Raw genomic sequence first — 26,820 nt, 5'->3', positions numbered from 1 at the left:
GAGGAGACTGAGGAGAGCCCCCACTGCAGCCTACAATTGCCTTGTGAGGGGAAGAGGAGGAGCAGGTGCCGATCTCTTCTCTGTGGTGACAGTGACAGCACCTGAGGGAATGGCCTGAAGTTGTGTAAGGGGACGTTTAGGATCAATATCAGGGAAAGGTTCTCATCCCCCAGAGGGTGGTTGGGCACTGGAACAGCTCCCCAGGGCAGAGGTCACAGTACCAGCCTGACACAGTTCAAGAAGTGTTTGAACAGTGCTGTCAGGCACATGGCGTGACTCTTGGGGCTGTCCTGTGCAGGAACAACATGTAAGCGAATAAAGTCCAAGAAGCAAGAAAATATATGTTTTGTCTTATCTCTGATAGAGTTGGAAGGGCAAAAAAGACTTCTTGAGATTTACTGATTGATAGCAGGAACATACTCTGTGATCTTCATAGTGAGTAACCCATTTGGTATCTTGTATATGATAAAAGTCCTTAGGCAACATTGGAATAATACTTTTAATCATATTTTTCTTCTTCCTCAGGAGTGAATTTTCCTCAAAGAGGAGGCTGATAGACATTTTAATTTTCATTAGTTGAAAACTACTGTCTTTCTTGCTTAATTTTTTGGAAACCTTTGAGCTTTGCAACATTCTAAATAAGTGAGACAAAAGATTTTACACATTAAAAGAAAACAAATATAAAAATGTCTTTCTGCACTTCCTCTCTGTCTTTCAAAAAAAATGTTTAGCCTAAATACTCAGGCTAGCATTAAAGTTCATGCAGCTCTTTATCTAAGAGGGAAGAGCCTTTCATGACTGCAAGATTTTTTAAAACACTTCCCTTTTAGCTGCTTAAGTATACTTTTTAATACTTCTCCATATTATTGTCTGCTTCTCTTGAATAATTGTCATGTCACAAGCTATAAGCAATTCCAGGTCATGTCCGTGTAATGCAAGCTGCCCCTTTTCTTTGCTAGAAGAAAGGAGAAAAGGAGTTGAGCTGGCTGAACTGAGCGGAACTGAGTACCTGTTACTAGCCTCAGGAAAAGGATCCTCAGGAAAAAAAAAAAAAAAAAAGCTGAGCAATTAAATTTACAAAAAATAGGCAGGAAAGCTACTAAATTTGGTTACTCAAAATTTCCTGCCCTCCTTGAGTAGAAAATTGGATGCAGAGAGGGATGTTTACATTAAAGAGAGAGGGGAGGTGTGTTCTGTGGATATTAATAATCTCAATTTACTTATCTACTTCTGGACAAGACTTTTCCACTCTTTCTGACACTGTGTCAGAGCTCAGACGCAGATATTACTATTTAGATTCTCTACATCACATGCAAGTGTCTCATTTGCCAGGTGGAGAGGACAAATTTCCTACCTCCATACTGCAATGCTGAGTCACTGTTTCCATGTCTTTTGAAAGAATACTTTAAAAGAGAACACTTCAGAAATACTGAAACAGTTTTTCTAAAAATTATCAAACAAATCTGCTTCCCTTTTCCAAAATAATTTTGACATTTTAAAAGCAGTCCACTTCCAGGTCTCTGAAATTTTTGTTTTATGTTTTCTGTTTGGCCAAGACCAAGTGTTAATTTCTACCCTAATTCACAACTAATTTTTACAGCAAGTGGGGTGGTGCAGATGTGATGTGAGGTGGCTGTCTCTCTTTTCTCAGTGTTCACAGACCTGTGGTGGTGGTGTCCGGAAGCGAGATGCACTTTGTAAGCAGCGCCTGGCAGATGGAAGCTTGTTAGAGCTGCCAGAAACTTTCTGCTCCATGCCAAAGACCATTACACAACAAACCTGCAAAAATGAGGATTGTCCAAATGAGTGGCTTCTCTCCGACTGGACAGAGGTATGCTATTTGTTTGCATGAGTATTTTACAGATCTTGGAGATAAATTTCCTAAGCCAGTTGGGATAGAGGAGCCAAATAAGGTCAGACTCCACAAAGCATGTTATGCCCAGTTTTGTCCTGTAATCTGTCCTTATCATCCTGGTTGAGGACGTTATCACTAGCTCCATGTTCCTCTGTGGTGTCTGCCTCCAGAGATGTGCTTTAGCCATCTGACCAAACCTTTAAGACCCTTCTGGTGTAAGCACAAGTCATGCTCCAAACAATAAATCCCTGCCTCTGTCCATGCCTCTGCTTATTATTTCATCCAAGGCATCGATGAAGAGAAATCTTTATTACCCTAGGCTACATGCTCTTTGTTGCCAAAACCTAGTTGTTCTGATAGTCTTTTCCTCTTGTGGCCACTACAACTCTTTCCTATGATGAAGAGAATAGAAAAGAAGAGGAAGGGAGGGAACAGGAGAAGAGGTAAATGAAAGGGGACGGGAGAATAGATATTATGAAAATATAATTTTACTTTATAAGATCAAAGCAAAGGCAAATTTCATGCCAGTAAGCATGAAAATCATTGTGCATCTTTCAGTCTATACCACCACTCTGCCAGTCCTCTTTCATGGAAGGCAGTGGAAATTGGAAATTGTAAAAGAAGAGCCAATCACCCTACCAAGCTGTCCCACCTGCACCATTCTTATGGGGATCTGTCTGGGCATTTTACTCAAATTAGTGGATGTTTTCATAAAGTCTTCTGCCAGGAACACAGCCATTCTGACGGCAAAGATGGTAATTACAGTGCATTACCCATTTTCTAGCTCTTTTTACAGACTGCTGCTTGGTTCCAGTGCAAAGGCATTGTCTGTATTTCTTTTTCCACAATACTATATGCAAAAATATGAAACTGAATAGTCATGATGAAGTCCATCAAACCATGTCCACCTGTGCAACAAGCACTGCAGTCTGGTATTAGAGGGTTTATACTATTCTGTGTAGGCCATGTGTAGTAACTACAAGGCTGAGGTAATTAATTGGTGACTACAATACTCCTCCCTTTATTATTCCTAAATGGATTTGCAACCGCAAAGCTTAAAGATTAAACTTAGGTCAGATTTTATCTGGCCCAGAATGCAACTGTGATCTTCAGCTCCATGAGGTCTGCTCTTGGACATGAGCTGGAGTTTTTCCAGCCAGCAGACACAGACATATAGAAACAAAGCTCAAAGACTGTCTTGGAACTGTAGCACAGTACCATTAAAACAAAAGACACCATCTGACAGAAAAGAAATGGTAGCAGGGGCATGGAGAGAATCTAAGTCTTACAGGACAGAAAATAACAAGTATTTCAGCTCCTTACTGTGCCTGCACTGTTTGTAGCTGCATGGTCAGATGCTGCTCTGCTTTATTCCACTGTAACATTTTGAAAACTGTAATTGCTCTATCCTGCGGTGTGTGTATGCAATGTGGATATGGGAAGTGAGGAGGGAGTGTGTGAGAAGGAGCACCCTTTTCATTTCTCCTAATGTTTCTCATTCTGTTCCCAGTGTTCAGTGAGCTGTGGAGAAGGCACACAGAGTCGAAATGCTATTTGCAGAAAGATGCTGAAAACCGGAGGCTTTGTTATCATCAATTCCTCTCTCTGCCTCCCTTTGCCATTCTCATCCTTGATCAGGCCCTGTTCACTAGGCCCCTGTGCACGTAAGTGGAAAAGGTGTTTGGCAGTGTCTGGGGAAAAGGGTTTGGAAGTCCTTCACTAAGAAATCTGTGCTATTTCCTGCTTCACAGCCTGCTTTCACGCTAGTATTACTCAGTCTTGTGGAGTGGGTTTCTCTGTCTGTAAATAAGTCAAGCCATTGGAGGAGTGCTACAGATTTCACTAATGGAGTTGGATATGAGCCAGTGTGCTGGAAGGGAACTACTAGTTTCTGGAAGAACTGGCTCAAAATTCTGACCAAAATCTAGATCTGAATTTCACAGCTGGAATGTAGAGGCTCAGAGATACAGCAGCTGGAGGGCTGGAGTAAATAAACTGTCTGCTAGAACAGCTACAAGGAAAATGGTTGGTAAGGGATTTTGCTGATGATCATTTAGAAACTTATTATTTCATTATGTCACTCCAAATCCTCTATGACCTGAGATTTCTAAAGAACCATGTGGAATATGTAATTCTAATGAACCATACAAGTTAGATATATCTTATGGTGGTAGTTCATGCGTTTGTTTTTACCCATCACAAGACCCCTGTACACTCTTCCCTAGTTTGCAGTAAGCCAACTGGGTATGTGAAAGTCAGCCTAGCTTCAGCTTGCCTCTGAAACTGCTGAATGTTGGGTATGTAGGGAGAAAAAATCTGATGTTTAGAACTAAAGCTTGGATCAAATTTTGCATGGTATTTACTAATAATATGCCTATGCAGCTTAATTTAGTGCTTCATAATAAAGGTTTCTGACACAGAGATCAGGAAACCAGAAGGACATGCCAATCTTTAATAGTATTTACCACAATTTAAGCCTAGCCCAGAGAGTTTTTTTCTGTCCAACATCACTCCTTGAGGTAGCAAGATTTTCATTCTTCCTTACTGTTGTGAGCTGCAAGATCACGTTGTCTTTGAAGGTTTGGATGGTAAACACTATTCAGTGCATTTCTTGAATAACAGTCTCTGTTTAAGTACTTTAACAAGATCTATGTTTCCACTGAAGTTTTCTCTCTCCCGTAAAGCTTTTATCCCTGTTTGGTTTCTGCATATACTCTAGGCTACTTTCACATTCCTGAAGTATGTCTTGTTATTCCTCTTATTTTGATTGTTCTAGTTTAATGTAAAGCAACTGGTAGCCAGTTTCTCCCGTTACTGTCTAATGGGTCAAACGCTACCCACAACAATGTGAACTACTTGATTTGTTTAATAGTATCACATACTAATTATATATTTCAGGGCACAGCAGACCGGCTCATAAGCAAAGCCCTCACATAATGGCTGTAAAGCAAGTTTACATCCAGACAAGGAAGCAGAAGAAGCTGCACTTCATTGTGGGTGGATATGCCTACCTGCTGCCCAAAACTTCTGTTGTCCTCCGATGCCCTACCAGGAGGTTCCGGAAATCACTGATCACTTGGGAGAAGGATAACAAGAGGCTTGTCAGTTCAGCTCACATCACCATTGCACCCTACGAGTACATGAAAATCCATCATCTGAAGCCTTCAGACACTGGGACATACACCTGCACAGCAGGGCCAGCCCGGGAGCATTTCACAATTAAACTGATTGGAAGCAACAAGAAGATCATTGCTGGGCAGCCATCTGGTATTAGAGAGGACCAAGACATGAGAAAGGCTGGCTTAAATGATGCCTTGAGAACAGAGGATAAACATCTCAATGGGATTTTCTTCAATGGTAGCAAGGCTGAAAAGCGAGGGCACCTTGCTAACCCCAGCAGATGGTATGACAATATTGTCTCAAGGCTGCTACAACTCAGGGGCTGGCCAGTGGAAAATTTGGAGTCCTGGGAAGCCCAGGAGTCTGTGGAGAGAAACGCATCCTCAGAAGAGGACCACAGCCGGGAGCATAGCCTGCCATTTACTATGGTCACAGAGCAGAAACGCCTGGATGATATCATAAGGAATTTGTCTCAACAGCCTGAGGAGCTTAAAGATATCTACACTGAGCATCTTGTTGTGCACCTGGCTCACGAGGTTTTCAAGAGCTACTTGGACCAGCAGGAATCTGTCCTCAAAGCATCAAGGCGAAAAGTTGATTCAGCCTCAGTGGAGTACCCTTTCCACAGACGTGTTTCTGGATTTACCAGCTCCCTGAGGACATCATCTGCTGAAACATTTATTTCCACCTCTGTAGACCTGGCAAATGACTTGCACAGGCCTCATCAAAAGCCTGCCATCCTCAGAAAGATTTCAGCAGCACAACAACTTTCTGCTTCAGAGGTTGTCACCCACCTGGGACAGACGGTGGTCCTAGCAAGTGGTACACTTAGTGTGCTGCTTCACTGTGAAGCAGTGGGAAACCCAAAGCCCACCATCAGCTGGGCTAAGAATGGAGAGGAAGTGAAATACAATGATAGGTAAAGCATGCTATTTAACTTTTAAGAAAATAATTCATATTTTGACTCGTCACTTTCCATGTTTCTTCCAGTCAGTCCCGTGGACAAAGCCATGTTTTGCTGTAGTCTGATTTCACAACAGAAGGAAGGGCAAGTGCATGTGAATTAGTAAATTGGTTAAACAGGGCAGTGTAAATCTTCAGCAAGGTCTGGATGCGGGGTCAGACTGGCGTGGCAGACAGGAACCTTACTTCTGATTGAGTAAGTAAAAAAGAAGGGATTGTAAAGTACTAAAGGACATAAGTGCCTAATACAGTCAACAGAGCATTCTGCATCCAGAGACTGGGAGTCTTAGCTTATTTTCCCATCTGAAGGCGGAGATTTTTTGCTATGAAGATTGATATAGAGATATGAAAACTAGTCATTGGTTGTTGCTATTATCCTCTGTTGGAGCTGAAATTGCTTTTCTCCTAGTATTCCAGGAGGGCTTGACAGGTATGTAAGAGAAGATGGAGGAGCTAAGGCTTTGGCCTTCCACAAATGCATCCGTGCATTAAACTGCCCGAGGATAAGCCTCAAAGGGCATTATAATCACCATTTACTGTGTATGTTCTGATAAAGGCTGTAAACTGTGGAACCACACCTCATGGCTGTTTCCAGCTTTGCTGTCATCTCAACAGACCGATCATTTAGCATTTGTCTTCTCACGTGAATTGGTGAATCCATCTGTTTAAATTCTGGAATGCTGGTCCCAGGTGTAACCTGAGAAGTTGGCATAACAAAATGCTTTTCTCAGTATACCACAAAAATTATGCTGTTTTTCCTTCAGGTAGTATTTCCTTTCCAATCACTCCCGATTATTAATTTGTGTGGAAGAACACACAGAAAGAAGTTATTTTCAGTATAAGTTATATGTTTAACTGTGTTTATAACATACATTCTTCTCATGTGTATGCTTGGGATTTTATATTTTGTTTCTGTTCTGTGAGAAATCATTATATAAGAACAGGAAAAGATTGTAGTAGGCAGTATTAATGAGCAACACAGCACAACAAAGTTGTCCAGGGATCTGCTAGCAATTACTTCTGCATAAGATACTGACCTCAGCTAAGACATATACATTTAGTCATAAGGTCATGGGAAAAGAGGGAGTCAAAACAAAAACTAATTTCCAGTGTGGTGCCCTTGGATCATCCAGTGAAGTCTTGATTTAGGTAAAATTCCCCATTCTATACAATTATGAAATTAGGTTCTTAGCTCCTTTATTTTTACTATTGAATCAACAAAAAAGTAATTGCTTTCTATAATGATCTGAGTTTCCTGGTTCCTGCCTCTCTGTCTGAAGGCTAATAAGTATATTAAATCTAACACAAAAAAAAAAAAAAAAAAAAAAAAAGGTAACTTTTGAAGGGGTAGAGGTGACTGAGAATAAGAATGTACCTGTGGTGGAAATCACATACAGTCATAATCATGACTTGAACATACAGAATCCCTTCATTTGGATATATTCCTGTGAAAATGTCTGTAGGTCACCCCCAAAACAAGTTTCATATATAAATTTTCATCTAGTGTTTATATCCCATTAGAATTGGGCCATTAAGTTGAGGTTTTTTCTCTACTTGAAATGACTGTAACTTCTGTGGCATCCATGAAGGGGAAGGGATGTTACATGAAGTTAATATAAGAGGAATTCTAGACACTACAGTCATGAGAAATTGGCAAGTTTATTTCATACCCTATAATCTCTTATGATATCACAACATGTAGATTAATTTAGCTGAAGTAAAAGACACTTATGATGATTCCTGACACTTATGATATGATTCCTGAAGTTTTACTTCAGATTTTTTTATATAGAATTTCACAATTCCTTTTCAATCTTTTTTTCTTTCCCATTCAGTTTGGCTGAAATAGCCTTAAATGTGTATGCTCAAAATTTCTATCAGAAAGTCTGAGGAAAGTATAATTTCTTTTCCAGTTAGTGGCATAAGTAATTCACAACTCTTCTTTAAATATTGAGGTAGTTTCTGCTTTATGAACTTCCTTCTGCATTCATCATTCATAGTTCCCCCAGGCTGGCATGTAGGGGAAGAAATTACTGTGCTCTGAGCTTCAGGTGCAACTCAACCTATATCTTGGGAGCTAATTTTTTTGTGGCTTTTTTTGCTGGGTTCTTTAAGATTAGTATTCTGGCTTTGGCTCAGAATGATCTTGCTGCCTGTCAGTCAGCTGTGTCAATGGAAGCTGCAGTTTAGGCAGTCTAATAGTGTATTGCTGTAAACTGCAAGGCCAAAGATGTAAACATGTGGTGGTATGTCTCGTATGTTTGAACTGTCTTTTAGCTCTGGAGTTTGTTTTCTTTGTACTTTGCCAACCACTGAATGGAGAAGAGGATTTTCCAGCCCACCTCTGTCTTAATGGGAATAAGGAAAGAAATAGAGGTGGGCTTTCCTGTACCAGTATCAGAGAGAGACATTTCTGCTGAGAATGGCCAAAGAGTACTGCTGAAGTTCCTCAGGTCATGCCCTACTGAATATACTAAGATTTCAGAAGTACTTGGTGGGTATTGCAATTCTTAGAGTATAGGCTGCTGGTTTTAGGTTGGGTGACAGCTACCTGTTTTGTATATACAAACCACTGAGATAAAGGCATTCAGTTTTACACCTTGTGGCCATGGGTTTTGTCTGAGCCAATGATCTCCAATAATGATGTATGGCTTTATTTTCATTGCCCCATTCCATAAGCTGTTTCATCCACCTAAAAGTATGACTCCTACTGCGTGTCTATCCTTGCAAAAATTAATTTTCTTTGGCTTTAGTATAGGTACAGTCACAAAAAGATATAACATAGACCCCCAAAAAGTGCTGGTTTTCAGTTACTTAAGAGAACAAAAACATATGACACAAATAGCTGCAACAGTTGCAAATATCTGTGGTTCCAGTAAAAGATCTCCAATTTGTGTCTGCCTATTCATCCTGAGTGCATATTTAACAGAAGAGTCCATACTCTCTCCTAAGGTTAAAGAGTCAAGTTAACGCCAGCCTGGGTTCTGAATGCTATTTCAGAGCCTACTAGTATCCATACCAAAGTTTTTTGATTGCTGTATATGTTGGAAAATGTTTTATTTTGGAGAAAATTCAGAGTAAATTCCTTAGGAATCAGTTTTAAAAGTAAAAATCTTTGAGGAATTTAAGCATTGTTTAGTAAGCTTTGTTTAGTAAGTTTTGAAAGTATGCTGCAATTTCTGTCACTGGGGATCCATTGGTACCTGATAATTCAACTTCTCTAAAACAGAAATAAATTTTATAAAAGCACATGAAGCAGCATGTGAACAGTAAGTGGTATGGAGTTAGGTGTTTGTGAGGTGTTTGTTCGGGATTTGTCTTATTTAGTCATTGATATATGTCCTGCAAGATATGTTTTTGTCTTGGAGGCAACGCAGTGTGGAGCAACTGAGATGAGACTGATTAAATATTAAGCTGTATTATTTTCAGTCCGTAAATGAGATTCTGAAGACATGCTGATGACTTAAAGAATTGCTACAGCTGGTTAGCTTTTTTCCACCCCTGATAAGCAACTCAATACCTAACAAAAATAGCAATCTATGAGCAAATAGGGAATTCAGCCAAAATAATTCTATACAATGAGGAATGATAAAAGATCTGCTTTCAAGAAAAGCAGCTATGCCAAATTGTGATGCAAAAATAACAGAATTATTGAAAATAAGAGAACATTATGTTTATTTCTGGAGAAAGACATTAAAACTTGGGTTGAGAGGATAGGAGGCTGGAGTTGTAGGAGTCTATTTTTTTAAAAAGTCAAGTATCTACCTGGACTACCTCTATTTTTAAAATATTTGTGCTGCATCTTGAGGTGACTTAAGCTGACAGAGAGAGGTTTATGTCAGGAGAGGTGATTAATAGCAAACAAATTATGCATCCTTGTGTTTTATGAGGTACAATATTAGGCAAGATCTTGCCTCAGCTTGAAGATGTCAGAAACATTAATTAAAACTATTTTAGGGGCCTTGTAAGCATTAATTTAATGTAAACTGAAGATCTGCCTACATACTATATTTGCAGACATGCAGACAGAACACACAGAACTTTTAAATGTTACAGGCTGTTATAATTTGGGACAACTTCTGAAGATTTAATGAATTCCATGTAATGATTGAAGCAGTCAGTATTAAACTAAAAATTTATGTGTGAGATACTGATACTGATACTGAACATTAGTTCTGCAAGTAAAAAAATCTGTTAGTTATTGTCACTGTTAGCAGTGACTATCTAGTCAGCCCTGGTTATGACTAAGAGGTAAGAAAAACATTCTTGACAGTAAAAGTGGGAAGGGAATTAATTCAGCAATTGGCGGGTTTTTGGCTGCACAAGCACAGATGCAACTTTAAAAGTATTCATGTTTGTTTTGCAAATGTGCATTTTTCTAAGCATTTACAAAACTTCTTTAAAAACAGGCATCTCTTATTGATAATGACTATTTTTCTTATTACTCAGAAAAGGGTAAAAAATAATGTTAACTCTGGAGATTTTTTCCTATAATACATTTTGCTGGGTGGCCCTAATCTAGTTTGGTTTAGACATCTACCACCCACAGTGTTATACAAAATTGAGTATCTGTGGCTTTTTCGTCCATGAGACAACAGTTTTTATAGTGGTGATGGGAGTGTAAAGAAACATCAATTCCAGGATCTGTGAGCAGGTTTCTATTGCATGTGTTTTACAGGCATATCCCTCCCCCAGTTTCATCCTTGCCACCCACTGTCAATCACATCCTCTATTAAGAGTTTACAAGCAACAACTGCTGAAAGTTGCTGATGATAACAGTAGATTTTATCTACAGTTTCAGCCAAAAAGTAAACTCAGAGAAAGGAGCAACAATCATGAAACACAGTGTGATGAAAATAAGGGTACATAATCACAAACCCATGGACTGAATTCTTGCTGAAATAGGTGTATGTCAGGACTTTATGGGTTATACCACTGTAAAACCAGACAGTGAAAAGAAGCAGTTCATAAGAGCACTAAGACCATATTAATTCTATTTAACCATAGACAGTACACTGAGCTCCTGGTAGGTTCCTCTTACTGGCAGAGGAAAGAAACAGTGAGTTCAGCCCAAGGAGAAGCTGAGAAGTCCTCTCTGTCTTCACTGACTATTAGGCTAGAATCAAAACTGCTGAGTTTGTACAAGCTGCCCATCAAAAAAAGAATCTGAACCTATTTCAGGCTTTAACACTGACCCTGTGGTTCACGTCACTTCTTTCTGCATAGCTTCAGCATGTTTCATGATTTTTCCCTTGCAATAATTTGGCTTTTTCTTACTATTGCTATTCCTATGCTGTAGAACTGGAAGACAGCAATGCTGGGAAACTCATTCAGCATTATGCAGAAGTGTTACAGCAGAGGAGGAGGTTTCACTGGGCAGATGTCCTAATTACTCAGCAGTCTTTCTTTAATACACATATCAGCAGTAGAGGAACTGGGAATGAGACTAAAATTTAATATAAGCAATCACAACTTACAGTCTCAATGTAAGAGTTTAAATTTCTTCATTGATTTTTAAATTTAACCTAAAAGCCTGTTCTATAAAAAATATTACCTAAGCCTAAAAATTCCCAGTAAATATGTTCATGTTCACATGGACTAAGAGACTATTACATCTTTCTTTCTTTCTGCTTTATGCCAGGTTGCTCCTTCAGCCTGATGACTCCTTGCAGATTCTAGCACCTGTGGAAGCTGATGTGGGTTTCTATGCTTGTAATGCATCCAATGCCCTGGGATCTGACTCTGTCTCCATTGCTGTCACCCTAGCAGGTAATAGTTTAACCTCTGTGATTGCAGGTCCAGGTTACTTGTGTGAATCTGGACAGAGGTTGTTTGCAGGGGAACAGGTTTGCTAAAGCTATGTAAAATGCATCAACAGAAGTACACTGGTGAAAACACAGGGTATGAACTCTGCAAAAACCTGAGACTTTAATAGATGGTTTGTGAGGTTTATGTGTCTCTGCAATACATCAATGCTTTTTCTCACTTGCATCTGACATGCTCTTAAAAACAGTGCTTATCCTGGTTATTTGCAACCTGTAGGGGCAATGCAGTCCAAGCCTCCAAACTTTGTGCTTCATTTTAAACCTAACACTGATCTGTTCAAATATAACAGATGGATTGCAGGACTTTCTCAGGTGTACATTAGGCAAGCCAGAAAACTTCCAGAGCTGAATCTTTTACAGGATCAAACTCTATATCATATTCAGTCACGAGTGGCTAACACTGTTTCAATTGTAGCAAATAGAGGTTCTCAAAAAACTAGATTCCATATTTCTATTTCTCTAGTAACAGATTCTAAAGCAGACTAAATATCATGTGCTATCATGGTTTAGAATTCAATTCTAAAAAAAAACTCATCCATATAAAAGCCAATGGCAAAGGGAGTTATAAGTATGAATCCAGCTTCTTCAAGGTTCCCTAGCAGACATGGTCAGCAGGCTCACAACCACATCAGGACTAGCAGAAGGGTGGAGCAGCAGACATGAAGGAAGAGCTGTTGAGAAAGATACAGGAACAGAACATAACAATGACAGCTAATGACTGTGACAGGGCAGAGAGGTTTTACAGAAGGAGGATCCTATTTATCACCAAGGCAAAAGTAAACATGCTAAGAATACTGAAAAGCTTATTGATTTTGCAGACTTATTCATTTCACTGCTTCAACATATGGAAATGCTTGGAAGCTTCCAATGCATAGGCAGCAACCATCAACTGCTATTGTGTCCATGTATGACTAGAGGAAGGAATAGGTTTTGATTAGATTTAATTTTTTAAAAAAAAATTTACACCAAACACAGAGAAAATTTCAGTTAAGAGAAGCATAAAGAAAATATAAGGCAACAGTGGATAATAGTGAAGCTTAGAAAAGTAATCAGTAAATCAACTAGAAAGAGACTTTGTCTTGTTCTTTAGAAGAATGGGTGAGTCTTCCAGAGCAAAAAAGAAAGATCTGAATCAGAGCTACAAATTACCTGTAGGCAAAAGTGAAGAGACTGATCCTTTTTACACTACTACTATCAGAAATAACTCTGCTGAACTCCAGGCAGCAAGATAGTAGTGCTGCTGTTAGGGCAGTGTCATATTTTAGAAGCAACTAAACCTCCACACTGAACCTCTTATGCCACACCAGCATGAAGCTGAACATGGCATTAAAAAATCATCAGTCAAAATGCTATTCTGTCCACATTGTTCAGTGAGTGTAAAAGCCAGAGTTTTTGTACATTTTGTGGCAATAATTTTGTATGACACTGTGAAAATAAAGCATTACATATACATGTGACACAGAAAGACTTTAAGTTTTTGATTATAATTAGTTATCAAAGCTATGATTTTAAATTTTAGGTGGATTAACATTCTCAGACTCAAGCAGAACTCCTGTTAGGAACTGGTATACTTTTGCATCTCACATCCAAGGCAAAGAGCTGAACAGCCTATAAAGTGAGGCCATAAATATCAAAGTGAAATACTGAGCAATTTTTGGAACAAAGTAACAATCTTTTTGGCATAATGGAAGTATTTTCTCCAAAAAACATGGAAAGCTGAGATCATCTTTAGAGGAGTGGGGACAAAAGCTTATTGCATTGAAGAATTTTCTGATTCATTTAACACATGCATGGGAAAAAAAAAAAAGACAGTGGGATATGCACAATGGTTTTCACAATGGTTTTCACAATGGTTTCCTGCTCATTTATGGGTTGAACAGCTAAAAGATTTTAAATCTTGTGGTGGGGTTATGGAAACCAATCAGGAAAATTAAAGGCTGATGGATAGCTGAAGAATTTTTCTTTTCTTTAGACTTTGCCAAAAAGTATCAAAACTTCTGGAGGTATTCAAACAATTAAATGCAATATTTTACTTAGCTATTCTTGGGCATTAAAATCACCAAACTAAAAAAATGTAAAGTACAAAAAAATACCAAACTGATAAGACAGGAGTTACAGATGAATGGTATATTTTAAAAGATGTGGGAATACAGCTATATGGAGAGATTTATATTTAAGACTGACTTAAATTTTCAGAACTCTCCATGAGCTCAATGAAATCAAATCATTTTTCTCACATCCAGCTTTTCTTCATGAGCCAGTGCAAAATTAACATACAAATAAAGCTAGTGATAGACATTAGCCTGAAACTGCAGCTTTTGGAGGCAAACAAGGATATCTGGTTTGGTATCTGGCCATTTATTTAAAATGGGAGAAAAAAGGTATTTATAGATTTTTTTTTAATTATGTGTTTGAAAATGCAACACTGAGTTGAAGACACCCAGTTCCCATGTGATTTAAAGCACTTGTGTTATGTTCTGCTATTCCTGCAACATCCTGACTGCAAAGCACTTCCTCTGAGACAGGGAAGCACCTTCATTCAGCTCTTTTCAGCTCTGCTGCATTAGTCCTCTCTCTCAAAGCTAAGCTTGTGTACCTCTGACCTGTTTTGTAAGCATCCTTTTACAGTAGCACTACAAAAGGATTTGCAGAAGGCTTCTTGAGCCATTGATCATGGATAATTTTGTAAGTAATCCCACAAAGATACAGCAGCAAAACACCTTGATTTGATGTCACTAATGTTGAAAGCACACTTTATTGTGGGCAAGCAGTAGCTCTATTAAGAAAAACCCCTTCCTGTCAGATAACCTGTTTTGTTTTATCTAGAACATGAAGTAACAGTGTATGGCGTTAATACAGTTTAATATCCTCATCTTCTTCTGCTGGCCATTATGAGAAAACTTTCTGGTTGTGGTCTGGTCTTCCCCACCCTGGTGTTTCCCCTGTAGGTTAAGGAAACCATGATCAATGTGTAGAAACAGCTTGCATGTTATGCTAAACTTTCTCCACTGTGCTTGTAGCCATCACTCAGGCTCCTGGATTTAGTCTTTACCAAAGGGTGGTGGTGCAGCTGCAGCACCAGGCAAGCATCTCACTGCAGCTCCAGTTGTGCTGGTGTTTATTGATTCAGCTGGTTCTCCTGCATGTCCATATGGCTTTAATGCTATTCTGCCTCTGCTTCAAGCATGCCTTTTATTTTTTCAAGACAGCTTTACCCATGGAATTTGATGACAGTGAAATATTATAAAAGCAGGGGGGCTTACACTTTGTTTTCCCTTATCTGCCTGCCTGTTGTATGTACTTTCACAAAGAGTGTTCCAGCCTATCTATCCCATTATGACTCTGATGTACTTGTTATGATGAACTATGGTGCTTCTTTTATGCAGGAAAGCCACTGATAAAGGCATCAAGAGCTACCGTGATCAACACTGAATCACTGGCTGTCACTGTTGATATTGGAAGCATGCTGAAAACAATCCAGAAAGCAAACGTTAGCATTAACTGCCAGGTTGCAGGTAAAAAATTATTCTCTCCTGTGCAGGTGCCTTTGGCTATAAATTTCTGTGGGATTATTTGCTAAATTGGTATCTGCAGTTGCAGCTAAGTGAAATTGCAAGGTTTTCCTAGGTCTTGGACAAACTTCATTGCTTCCATCAATTCTTATCACAGAACTTGTCCTCTTTTTACCCATATCAAACAAGTCAAGTATAGTGGCTTAAGAAAATTGGGCTCAAAAAAAAAAAAAAAAACCCAAAACAACCTGAGTCAATGCGACAGGCATTGTAAGAGATACATGGTATGGTGTGAATGCAACAAAACTGATACACACGGCTACCTGTTGGGGATGTTCGGTGACAATATACAAGCATGGACTGACTAATTTTGTCACTGATGGGGATTTTAAAAATCACTCCAGCTAGTTTCTCAGTTTCTTCTTTTCCTGCTTATTTTACATTAAAGGCATGTTAGCACTCTCTTTTTTCTGGTTTTTTTTGGGGTTTTTTTTTTTTTTGTTTTTTTTTTTTTCTTTTCATCTTGGAAGTACAGGAGTTCAGAGGAATTCTACTGAAGCGGGATTTTCCCTAAAACTGTTTTCCAGTCAGAGACTGAATATCCCTCAGTCTTACAGTGACAGTTTACATCTTTCCGCTGGTAACCAAAATCAGTTGACCTTATCCATGTGTGGCAGTCCTACAGCTGTTAGTGGGAATGGTGTTGATCTAAGGAGGAGGAGCTGGGAAATCTCTAAAGACCTGCAGCCATACCATGGATTCATTATACTTTTATGCACAGTGTGACACACTCTTGCAATCAGACTGGTGTCCAGTGACTTTCAAGGAAGACGAAAATTATACCTGTTTTTTCCCGCAGGTCTCACCATGCTTATCTGCATGGACATTGTGTAAAGAGACTAAATATTACATTGATACAAATTTTGGATTTTGGATTTTTATTTTGGATTTCTCTCTCTGGGTTCTCTTAGCTGCCCAGACACATAACCCACAGATTCAGACAGTTATTGGTGATCTAAGTGTAGCCATTTCTCTTCACCAAAAGCACCGTGTAAACAACCGGATGTGACTAAACAAAGTTTCCACAGTACTTATCAGAAAACTACAGGAGGGAAGCTCAAAATGGTCAGGGACACAGATTCAAAGGCTTTTCTGAGAGGAAAATAATCTCTAGCAATTTTGTAAAACTTACCCACTATGACAACATCCAAAATGGAAAATTTTAGCAGTGTCTTCATGTCTAAGATAAAGCTTTTTGCTGTCTAGTATCTGTATGTTGGAATCTTCTGTGACACAGAAGAAATTTTCTTAAATCCTAATTTTCTCCATGGGTAAAAAAAAAAAACTTCTTCTACTGCCTCCGCAGAAAATGTTAACTATGTTGACACCAGAGATTAATGCTCTTGAAATTATCATAAAATCATAAACCACAAGCTGGGATGTTACAAAGGAAATAAGAGAATTAATAATGAAGGCAGATATGTTTTATGGGCACTAGAATCCTAATTTTATAAAAATAGTGTTAATAATTCAAAAGCAATTACAAAGAAAACTACCTTGAAGAATTATCCAAGAACAGCAATTTCTGTCAACTGTCTCACCTACATCTGGAAAATGAACCAGCTCCTAAAACCTGTAACATAGTATGAGAATAAATGCAATTTTCCTCCTAATGTAAGCACAACCTTTTTGTTTTAGCATCAGCTTTATGATTATTTAGCCTAGTTTTGATCATCCTTAGAACAATCAATTCTAAGGATAAAAGTAACATGCACTACTTCTGCAGTCAGCAAATGTTTTGTATCCTAGTGACTTCTTTAGGGTAGATAAACTTTACATCTGTATAGTTTGCCAAAGCTCCCCAGAAAATATTAACAATGAAATGGCTACTAAATCATAGTAAAATAACATGCAACAGTTAATGCAATAACAGCTGGCAATAAAAAATAGATTAGTGTGAGATAGCAAAGTTAACACAGTTAGAAAGCAAACTAGCATATCCAGAAATTATGTGGAGACTTGTCTGGATGAAAACAGCTCTTCACACATTCTTTTAAAGCTATAGTTTTTTCCTTCTAGTACTTTCTCTCTAGTCATGTCAGGATGTCCTGAGCCAGCACAACTAATGAGAGTTGTTCTAAGTCAGAGTTCGGTGACAGTTCATCCCATTAATATAAGCTGTGTTTCTATCACTGTGCTGTAGTCTGTGGTATAGGACCATGCATGTATTGGATCTGGATATCTCAGCTCATGTAAGGACACATCTTTACTGAGAGTCAGCAAGACAGCAGAATACTTACAAGAGAAATATTAAGGATCAGTTGTGATATTCTCTAAAGCTGCATTTTCTATCAAAGGCCAGAAATATACACTTGCTGCTAACATGTGTTGATAAACCTGGAGAAGGTTTCTTAAAAATAAGAGATAATGGAAGAGTATGCAACCAAAGCCTAGGGAATGATTTTATATTGCTTTTAAGCTTCTTAAGACAGGCACAAGCACAGTCAAGGTCTGTCTTCTGAGTTGAAATCTATAAATATTAACTAAAAGACAAGGGAAAGTAGAATCATTCTGGATGCATTCAAGTTTAATTGGCACCTGATGTGATTTATGTCAAGATGAAACTCTATTTCAGTTTTACCACAAAGACAATGTCATGGTTTTGGTCAAGATTGAAAGCCAACATTATTTCACTTGACATAACATCACTTCTTTGTTTATAGAGATGAAGGAATATATATTTTTAACTATTGTTAGGTGATTGTGGTCAATTCCAGACTTCTCCAAAACCAATCCTAGGGGAACTCCCACCCAAAAGTCACTCAGGAGTCTTGCAGATGCCTGTGACTTCCACCTGGAGGATTTGCTCCAAGCCTCAAAAAGCCAGCATTTTTTGTGTGGGTAACTTTACTACTGTGCACCATTTCACTCAAAAATAGGATGTGAGAGCAATTTGGATCACATCAGCATCACTAGGGAGCTTTCTGTTGATTTCAGCGCTTAAATTGTGCAGATATTCATTTGCATACCAGAAGCTTCAAGCAATATAGCCCAGACTGTTACTGAAAATACAGTTTGACATGTAAGAAGGAATCAGTTTTAAAAATCTAGTTTGTAGGGCATTCTGCAAAATGTCATGTACAATTAGTGACTGTTGAGTCAGAACAGATTTGGAAGGATGGCTTAAAATATGTTACCTTCCTGTCCTTTATCTCCTTGTATCTTTGTTGTTCTAATTGCAGTTTTCTCAGTTCTCCTAAACAGTCCTTTTCTCTGTATCTCATCTACATGCTGGAGGTTTTATTTTCTAGTTCTTGCCTTGATATATGGCCTATGTTTATTCATCATCTATACCAGATTGTGAAATATTATTCACTATTTCAAGAATGTTGTGGCATTAGAAACTAGTAACCACTGTTAGAAACTTGTATTGCAATGATTCCTTTCTCCCAGAGCCACTGGTTTAGCAAAATTATCTCAACTGACTTACACAATGCTGCTTACTAATATTCCATGGTTTTTTTTTTTTGTGCTGGATACATGCACATTGATGGAGGGGAAAGCTGAAGAATAGACTCGGGTAATTACTCACTACCTAAAGTCTTGCCTGCTCAGCAAAGTGAGTTCTGTTTCCAGCTGGCACCTCTCAGACTTTGAGTCTCTGTGATACTTCTGTAAGGGAAACACTCAGCCCTCTGTCCTCTGGCGTCTGCCGTTACCCAGCAAAGCTGATTGAAATGCTCTTGCTACCCCTTGCGGCAGTGATGCGACATGATGTGTTTGCTCATGCCTGTCCTGGCTGCCTCCTCCTCCCATCTTGAGGCTGCGTGTGTCACTGAAGGTGGGAGCTCAAAAACTGCTGCACATTGACATACGCTGCTCATCTTCCCCAAAGCAAACTGTAGGAAGAGCGGTACCTGCAAATCTCCTGTTAGTGTGGAAACATTGAAGACAGGGGAAGGGCACGCTTGTAAAATACAATTAGGAAAAAGTTTTTGTAGCATCGATGAACATTCTGTAGGCAGAGTGCATCTTTCTCAGACTCAATAGCAATACCTCAACATTAAGGGGATCTCACTTTTAGCCCCTGTTTCTTCTGCTGTTAGTGAAGTGTAAAAGAATCTGCCTTTCTAGACTAGGACTATCTGAGTAGCTGCTTGCAAGAAGCATATTAATTGTGTCTGTCTCTGTATTTATTCCGTTGTTTTATTTGCGTCACTGCTCTAAAGGACTGTAGCCATATGAAATTTTCCTTGTTCCTTCCCCTTTTTCTTTAGCCTTCACTCAGTACTTCTCATCTCTTCTTCCACTATTTGCCTTACAAGTATTTTTTGCCTTATAATACTTACTTGTGTTAGTTACACTTTGCCAATGTTTCTCCAGGTGTTCCTGAAGCAAAAGTTACTTGGTTTAAGAACAAGGTCAAGCTGTCCTCTACTCATCATCTGCATAATGGTTTGCTCTTAATAGCAAATGTTTCTCTATCAGATCAGGGGTTATACACCTGCAAGGCATCCAATATTCATGGGGAAGTAACTGAAAGCTCCCAGCTGCTGGTTCTTGGTAAGTCCAGGGTATTTTGGTATTTTGGACTAACAACAACATTAATATGGCTACTGGCACATCCAGATGGCAGAACTAATTGGTTGTTGTGGAAAGAGGAAATGGCATGCAGGCAGCCCTGTTCTAAGAAAAGCATCAGTCTCCGTTTGTACTCTGGGCAGCATCAGCTGAAGCAAGGTGGTGGTAAAAGGAAAGTGGATAAGGAGAAAATGTCTAAGAACAGGGATTGCACCTCCCAGTTCCAAGATACTCAGTTTAACTCTTTCAGACTTGCTAGGTAAGAAAAGCATTTATTAACCATATCTTAAAGTGACTATCTTAAAATTAGAGTGGTGGCACTTTTTCCCTGTGAAGTGCTCTGTCTCCACTGAGCAGTCTTTCCGTTCAAGGCTGTGTGATCCTGACCCACATCACAAAGGTGCATAAAACCAGTGCACTTCTAAAAAGTATCTCTCAAGTTCTGTGAATGGTGAATTTTACTTTGCCCTGTGTTTTTAAACACCAGGCAGAAAGCCCATCTGCATGGTTTGAAAGAGAGTGGCAGTTGTGAAATGTGAGTGGAAGTGGTACCTGGTGGGAACTGGAATTGTGGGAAAGGCGTTTCCTACCCTAGTAACTGATGTTCTATAATTTCTGTGTGCCTGGCAGATGAATGATCCAGACAGGCTTTTTAAGTACTTTAGTAGTGCATTTGGTGGTGAAGTCTCAAATTTTGAAACCTATTCCCCACAACTGGAGCATTAGACCATCCACTACAGCTCTCATCTTTCATAACTAGTGAGCTTCCAGAGGATGTATAACAGTGAGATTTTCACAGACAATAGTAAAATGAAGATTCAAACCTTTCTACTACTAATCCAGATTGACTCTAAAATCTCAGTCTAAAAAAATAATTTGGAAAAAAAATCAGCTGAGTTTCAGCCTATAAATAAAGACTTCCAGATGATCTCTAAATCCTTTTCTGATCATTATAGTTGGCTTAGCTTTTAAAGATGGCAAGCTACTGTGAGTTATGCAAGCTGCTTATGTTTGTAAGCAAATTACATTTTTAGCTCCTTGATGGAACAGCACAGTTCAGGCATCTGTACTCCTGGTGCTGAATGCTGTCAGCAGTAGAAAACTTGCATAATGTGCACCATGATCTAGTTGAAAGGGGATGAAGCCAGTATCCATTTTGATCAAATATCACATCATTTTCATGACAAGCAGAATTGGGAATGCTAGGCATTACCTCAATTTTTAAAATAGCATTGTGATTAGTAAACAACTAAATCCTGCAGTTCTCAGCATAGACTGATCCTCTTGAGCTTTGAACTCTTAGCCTTTGGAGTTCTGCCTAACACGATCTGGCAGCATTATAACCATATTTAGTTAGGGCTTGATCCAGGTTGTAGCAGACACTAAAAGTTTTTCACTAATTGTCATGAACATTTGATTTGGCTTCTATGCTGTATGAATTTGATTTTTCTTCCAAGCTGCTGTATCTCCTCATACTATATAGCTCTGTCACATATGAATAGGGACAACCAGAATGCTCTGGTAACCTTCAGAGACGATTTCTTTAATTTTGTGGTCACATTGATACAGATGTTATTTTAACAATTTCTCCAGCACCTTACTTAACATGAGGCAAAGTTTCAATAGTTACCCAAAGTTGCTTAATCTGCCCCTCTGAAATGGCAATGTTGCATCACAGTGAAAATTGTAGCAATATCTGGGGAGAGGGAGGTTGGTGGGGTAGGGGGAGAGGAAGAGTGTTTTCTGCTATAGTGCTGCTCATTCTCCCAATCTGTTACCAGAGCCTCCACGACCTCTTCCTTACCTAGAAGACTTGACAGCAGTGCTTAGCAGGGCTGGGCCCAGCACCCATTCGGTGCTGACTTCTCCTTCAGGAACAAAACTGACTGTCAGTCCAGGGAGCTCTGCTCTCATAGGTAAGTCAAGTGCTTTAAGATTTTTAGATTTTAAAGTCTTTAGAGTTTATATTACAGTTACGCATGTGGTTAACCTTTACATTAAGGATTTGATTATCCAGACATGGGCACTGAGACAAAAGACATCAAACCAATGGTTTCTTGTGAGTCATAATCACTGCCAAATACTTTTTAGACCTCAGAAATTCATTTTTAAAAAGAAAATATTTTAATTAGTCCAAAGCTGCATGCAGAATAAGGGCTCCATAGTGCCACCCTTTGTATATATATATAGCACCCTGTAAGAAGTCATTCCTGCCCTGGAGGGCTGGCAATTATTCAGCACAAAGACACAGCAGACCAGTGTGCTACTTGATCTAAAAGACGAGACATTGGTGGCTCTGTTTTAATTTTTCTTCTACATTTGGGTAGTTGCCTTGCCATATGTCTGCTACTCATGTTGTATATCCTTCTTCAGAGCCTTTCCCATAGTTTTGACTATCCCCCTCTACATGTTTTGATCTTGCGAGCTCTCTGTTTTAATCTGTTCATTTTATTTCTCTTTCTTATTTCACACAATCAGTGTTTGCATGAAGCCATATAAAGAATCATTCATCCCAAATGAATGCTTTTCTTCTTTTCATCCTTTTCTGCCTTCCATATAGCTTTACCCTCTTTACCCACAGCAAGTTCTTCTTGTAAACTGTAAACTCCTGTAAACTCCTTTCAGATCAGTGGGTGTGATTTGTTTGCAAAGAGATTCTCATTCGTTTCTAAATTTCAGGGAATATTTTTTTTTTTTTATTTCATTTCACAGGCTGCTTTGAAACTCTGTTAATTGTCAGGCTCAGATAGGCAAACAGCTTCCCTAATGAACATTTTACTGCATATCATGAAAACTTGTCAAGCCCTACAATTTCAGAACTATCTTTTCTCCTTTTAGGGGTAGGGATCTGAAACTTTTAGCAAGGGTTCTGCAGAGGTGATGTGATGTGAGTGTTAATATATCTCTGCACTTCCGAAGCATCCTTTCCTCACATTTAATAGCAATATTAAGATTTTATTTTCACAATGGAGACATTCTATTTATGTTTTTAGTTTTGTGTGGTTCACTCTTCCAAGTATCTGCATACATCTGCATACATTTGCAATGGCTTTTAGCCTGCAGCTCTGGATTACATTTCTGCTTGCACAAAAACTGCATTGAAATAGTCCTCAGTGGGGAAAATATCATAGGTATTTATTGGCATTGAATAAATCATTTTGAGTATGGTTTTATTGTGCTCACTGATTTAAGACTGGGTCATACTCCTGTTTCATCCATTTCCTCTCAGATTTCCAAAAAGAGGACTTTAGGACTTTCAGGCAGTTTTCATTGTTTAAAAGAAGTAATTGATGACAAAGAGTTTTCTGCACTGCCTGTATACAACCACATCCTGATCAATTTCATTTGGGCATGTCGCTCTGTACTCTGCCGTTTCACTTCATTGGCAAGGAAATTACATGGATTTTAATTGCAAAATAGCAAACCAGTTTAATTCTTGAGGCAGTTCCCTCAACTTCACTGAGTTTTACTGGTTTGAATTTGAGCCTTGTTAGTATTCAAACCTAGGAAAATCTTCTGAGATATTTTTTCTAGCAAAAAAGTCAGCATGGAATGGGCTATCCAGTCAATTAGAAAATTGTCCATTAATTCTTTCTGTTCTACTACCCACCCAATGAACTTTAATCCTGCTGAGTCTTTCATAATTTATTATGTTGAGGTGTTGGCTTTACATTGTCTGGATGTCCGGTAAAAGAACTTCAGGTATATAAATTGCTATGTGTGAGATCCCTTGTCTGTGCTACTGTTAGGCACTGGTATTTCCTGGGACTCAAAAGGCCTTCAATTAGACATACATTTTGAAATCTAGGCATATGAGTAATTGTTTAGTAGTGAAAGAGAACAGAATATGGTGCAAAGAAACAGAGTGAAATGTGAGGAGTGATAAGTGAGCTCTGAGTAAACATTTTATTTTACAGGAGTTAAAGACAATGGTGAAAAGGTGAAAGACAACGGTTAAAGACAAAGGTGAAAAATTATGTTAGAAACCTGGTTAAAGTCATGCATGGGTTTGCCAGAGTTTAAGAAAAATGGGAGTCAAAACTTCACTGAACACTGGTTTCATGCCTTGGGGGTTAAAAAAATGCAAATAGAAATTTTAATACGGCAATGGAAGTCTAAAGCTGCAGGCAAAAACTTGTTTAGAAATTAACAGCTGTATCAAATATTAAAAAATTGATAAATTGAGCTGCAAGGAGATAAATAGAACTTCCAGTTTATTATACATGCTATACTCTGTATTTTACAAAGTGGATTTGTGCAATGCTTCCACCATCATTTCAACCATCTAAAATTATTAACTTGCTGTCTGGAATCATCTGCTATGGGTTTCTTCTACTTAAATTTTGGGGGAGCTGCAGAAGATAAAGATCAGTGTCATAACACAGATACCTGGTTTGGAGGTTTTCCTTCTCATTGCAAGGGTCATTGAGAAGTCATTTATGTGCCTTCACAATAAAAGCAGAGGAAACTATCTGTTTCCGATGCCTTGCCCAACAGAGTCAGCAATATTTTTATCTTATATACTTCTTTTGCTTCTAAAGTTTTGAGATTCCAGCCAGCTTTCTAGGCCCAACTTGTCATCCAGTTGAAGAGCATGATGTAGATGGTGGCTTGCACAGAGAGATGCTTACCCTACTCCTTCACAAATATTGAAAATATGTGCAGAGTACTGCAGTCTTCCCCAGTCCTCATATTCATTGTCAAGTTGTGTAGTAGTCACTTGTATGTTATCTGCAGATCACACACCTGAAGCACAGGACTGTGTCCAAAGCAGAGAACACCATGAGCTTGGAAATATTTCTGGTTTTATGGTAGTGCAAATTTACAGTCAGGGATGAGCCACAGACTGTCATGCACATTCTGATGTTCTTGGCTCATGGCAGACACACACAAAGACTTTACATTGTGCATAAGATAAAACACAGTTCACTTCTGAAGTGACACAAATTTATGTTTCGTGGAAAGTTTTCACATTAGATCTTAATCTTATTAATGTGTCTGTCATTGGGACTTTTTAAATTTTGATTACAGTTTTCCTGAATGTTGGTGATGAAAATATTACAAGGAACACTGCTCTTTTCACCACAGAAAAAGTGTCTTGTTTGTCACCTGATAAGAATTTTTGGATTTTAAAAATATTCATGACCATTTGGTCTCTGTCAATTCTGATTACTTTTTGGTGTTATCTTTTGGAATTAAAGGAATATCCTACGGTCATGTATTTTCAGTAGTTTATCAATGCTACAAGTATCAATTAATCTTTTTACACAAATACTTAGACACATTTCCATGAGTCTTCAGCTTTGTAAATGTTAATATTGGCAGAAAACAAGGTTGTAGCATCCAATATTCCTGACATCTAACACTCCTGTGGAAAAGGCTTTGGGCCTATCAAGAATATTTGTTTTCATTTGGGTTCAAGCTTGTTATTTCCTGTATTTGAATATAATTCCGTGGGAAACTAAGGATCTTGCAAATCCTCATGGAGATTCACTACAACTTCTCAAATATAGTGTATTATTATTGGAGACCAATAATCAGCAGACTTGGCAAAAGACACAAAATATTATTTTAAAATATGTCCTTGTTTCAGCACTGATGAACAGTGAACGTGTTGTAATTGTGTTGCACAGTGAAAGATGAAGCTTTAATGACTTTGACATCTATACATTAGTTATATTTAAGAGAGAATTTTTGAAGGAACATTGGCAGTTTCAGAAATGAATACTTCTAGGAATATGAACATGTAGAACTCCCTGTAAAATTTCAGACTGAAGTAAAGAGGGCAGAAGGAAAATGTTATTTTATGGAATCTGATAATATGAATAAATGGGGAAAAGCCTAGGCAATTATTTGAAGTCTGGTTCCCATCCCTCCTTACTTGTAAGGGAAACTGAAAATTACTGTGGAATTAGATCACAAAGTGTATTTTTCTATGACCAGAAAAGTAAAAAAGGAAATATTGCTGCACCATATTTATTGTGTTCTCCTTGATTACTTCCATATTTACTCACTTCACAAATTAGAACATGATTTTACTGTCAGCACTGCAAACATAGTCCTAAAAGGCAGGTTTTTTTTCAGGTTTTATACATTAGCCCAGATGACCACAGAATTACAGCAGCTTTGATGCCAATTTCACTACCACTTCAGAAGATGACCAGCTGCACAACAAAGACTTGTTCTGCAAATAATCAATATTCAACTGCAGCTTTTTTTAAGATAAAGTGATAACAAAACCTTTTTCACTTAAAAGATACAAAGGATTTCTCTGTACCAAATTTACTGTATTTCTCATTTTTCTTTTTCTGGTAGTAGCTTATCCCACTCATTTTCTAGTAGAATTGCTTAGGTTCCCGGAAGATCACCCAGACAGCAGAATCAAAAAAGAGTCACCTTGCTTGCAATGGCCTTTTGAGTATGAATAAATTACTTATTTAAAAGGTCCAACTGCCTTGGAGCCAAAGCCAAAAATTCAGGCTGTGGGTCAGGTTTTTTTATTATTTCAGACGAGATCTCTTCAAACCCCTGACTAGTACTTGCCAGTAGGTTTAATGGTTATCTAGACATCACAGCAGACAGAAAAATTAACCTAGAAGTTTTTGCATGTTCTTGGGTGCATTATAGTGAGCCAAATGTGCAGCTGACTACTTTAGGAGAAGAACCAGATCAGATAGATAGACTAATGCCAGGATCAAACTCTTTCAAGCAGAGCCAGAGAAATTAATGCTGCAATTGCTTGCTAAGTACTTTGCCATGACATCTGGCTTTCACAGGACTGACACTTGTTCAAAAATCAGTGTGAAAAGTAATAAATTACCCCAATGAACACAACTGATCTCATCAGTACAAATTTCTTTCAATGTTTGGTGATATACTCAAGAGCAAGAGTATATCTTCTTGAAAGTATGTTTTCTTGTAATTCCCCTTTGTTCTTCCCATCTCTACCATGATCCTGTTTTTC

General features: G+C 38.4%; 1 protein-coding gene across 1 annotated transcript in view; it reads left to right on the top strand.

Moving 5' to 3' along the window:
- ADAMTSL1 (ADAMTS like 1) overlaps positions 1-26,820 on the top strand; it is a 402,694-nt gene that overhangs the window by 355,035 nt on the left and 20,839 nt on the right. The window contains exons 18-24 of the mRNA XM_053932922.1: positions 1,652-1,831; positions 3,366-3,519; positions 4,754-5,894; positions 11,580-11,707; positions 15,150-15,278; positions 19,659-19,838; positions 21,638-21,772. Coding sequence (XP_053788897.1) covers positions 1,652-1,831; positions 3,366-3,519; positions 4,754-5,894; positions 11,580-11,707; positions 15,150-15,278; positions 19,659-19,838; positions 21,638-21,772 — 2,047 coding nt within the window. The remainder of the gene's footprint in view (positions 1-1,651; positions 1,832-3,365; positions 3,520-4,753; positions 5,895-11,579; positions 11,708-15,149; positions 15,279-19,658; positions 19,839-21,637; positions 21,773-26,820) is intronic.

The sequence above is a fragment of the Vidua chalybeata genome, chromosome Z (assembly GCF_026979565.1).
Source record: "Vidua chalybeata isolate OUT-0048 chromosome Z, bVidCha1 merged haplotype, whole genome shotgun sequence".
NCBI classification, from domain to species: domain Eukaryota; kingdom Metazoa; phylum Chordata; class Aves; order Passeriformes; family Viduidae; genus Vidua; species Vidua chalybeata.
Note: the sequence above shows the minus strand (reverse complement) of the source record. Positions and strands in the feature narration are given on the sequence as shown.